The sequence below is a fragment of the Lepidothrix coronata genome, unplaced genomic scaffold (genome assembly GCF_001604755.1).
Source record: "Lepidothrix coronata isolate B3197 unplaced genomic scaffold, Lepidothrix_coronata-1.0 Scaffold1662, whole genome shotgun sequence".
Classification (NCBI taxonomy): domain Eukaryota; kingdom Metazoa; phylum Chordata; class Aves; order Passeriformes; family Pipridae; genus Lepidothrix; species Lepidothrix coronata.
The window spans coordinates 2194-3806 of record NW_016691842.1 but is presented as its reverse complement, the minus strand read 5'-3'; the positions used below and the strand labels follow the sequence as shown (position 1 = coordinate 3806).

General features: G+C 67.0%; 1 protein-coding gene across 1 annotated transcript in view; it reads right to left on the bottom strand.

Annotated features, from left to right (window-relative positions):
- Positions 1-4: 4 nt before the first annotated feature.
- The window catches only part of DGAT1 (diacylglycerol O-acyltransferase 1), a gene marked incomplete at both ends in the record, with an annotated part of 2682 nt that continues 1073 nt past the window's right edge, over positions 5-1613 (bottom strand). The window contains 4 exons of the mRNA XM_017840292.1: positions 5-105; positions 188-293; positions 383-435; positions 544-639. Coding sequence (XP_017695781.1) covers positions 5-105; positions 188-293; positions 383-435; positions 544-639 — 356 coding nt within the window. The remainder of the gene's footprint in view (positions 106-187; positions 294-382; positions 436-543; positions 640-1613) is intronic.

Sequence of the window (1613 nt, the reverse complement as noted above, 5' to 3'; positions counted from 1 at the left end):
GGGGGGGTTTCGGGGGCCGTTCCCGGCACCACTTGTTGACGTCGCGGAAGGAGAAGAGCTTGAGGAAGAGGATGGTGTAGATGGCCAGGGCGAACACGGCCCCCACTGCGGGAGGGACGATGGTGGGGGGGTCAGCGGGGGGGGGCTGCACCCCAAAATAACCCCCCCGAGCCCCCCCGGAGCTCACCCGGGGTGACGGAGGGCACGAGCAGCACGACGGCGGCGGGGAAGCAGAGGATGCTCAGCAGGTTCAGGGCGTGCAGGGCGGCCCCCGCCCCCTCCGAGAGGGTCCCCTGCGACACGGGGGGGGTCACGGCGCTGCGGGGGGACCCCCAAAATACCCCCCAGGACCCCCCCGGACCCCCCCGTGGCCGGGGCTCACCGCTGCCAGGCGTCGCTCCAGGGAAAGGGTCACCACGGCGAAGGCGTTGGCCACTGAGAGAGGGGGGGAGAGGGGGGCGTTGGGGGGGTTTTGGGGGGGCTCTGAAGACCCGGGGGGGGGCTCCAGGACCCCCCAGAGTGTGGGGGGGCCCCGGGACTGACCGATGATGAGGCAGGGGGCGGGCCAGCTGTAGGGGTCCTTGAGGAACAGGGAGACCACCTGGATGGGGTCCACCAGGATCCCGTACCTGGGGGGGGGGGAAGAGAGTTGGGAGACCCCCCAACGCACCCCGGGGACCCCAAACACACCCCGGGTACCCCAAAATACACCCTGGGCACCCCAAAACACTCCCTGGGCACCACAAACACCCCAAACACTCCCTTGGCACCACAAACACACCCCGGGCACCCCAAACACTCCCTGGGCACCCCAAAACATGCCCCGGGCACCCCAAACACTCCCTGGGCACCCCAAACACACCCCAGAAAACCAAAACACACCCTGGGCACCCCAAACACTCCCTGGGCACCCAAACACACCCCGGGCACCCCAAACACTCCCTGGACACCCCAAACACACCCTGGGCACCCCAAACGCACCCTGGGCACCCCAAACACACCCCGGGCACCCCAAACACACCCTGGGCACCCCAAACACTCCCTGGGCACCCCAAACACACCCTGGGCACCCCAAACACACCCCAGAAAACCAAAACACACCCCAGGCACCACAAACACTCCCTGGGCACCCAAACACACCCCGGGCACCCCAAACGCTCCCTGGGCACCACCAAACACTCCCTGGGCACCCCAAACACACCCTGGGCACCCCAAACACTCCCTGGGCACCCAAACACATCCTGGGCACCCCAAAACACACCCCGGGCACCCCAAACACTCCCTGGACACCCCAAACACTCCCTGGACACCCCAAGCACACCCCGGGCACCCCAAACACTCCCTGGGCACCCCAAACACACCCCGGGCACCCCAAACACTCCCTGGACACCCCAAACACACCCCAGAAAACCAAAACACACCCCAGGCACCCAAACACATCCTGGGCACCCCAAACACTCCCTGGGCACCACAAATACATCCTGGGCACCCCAAACACACCCCAGGCACCCCAAAACACACCCTGGGCACCCCAAACACTCCCTGGGCACCCCAAACACACCCCGGGCACCCCAAACACACCCCGGGCACCCCAAACACACCCCGGGCACCCC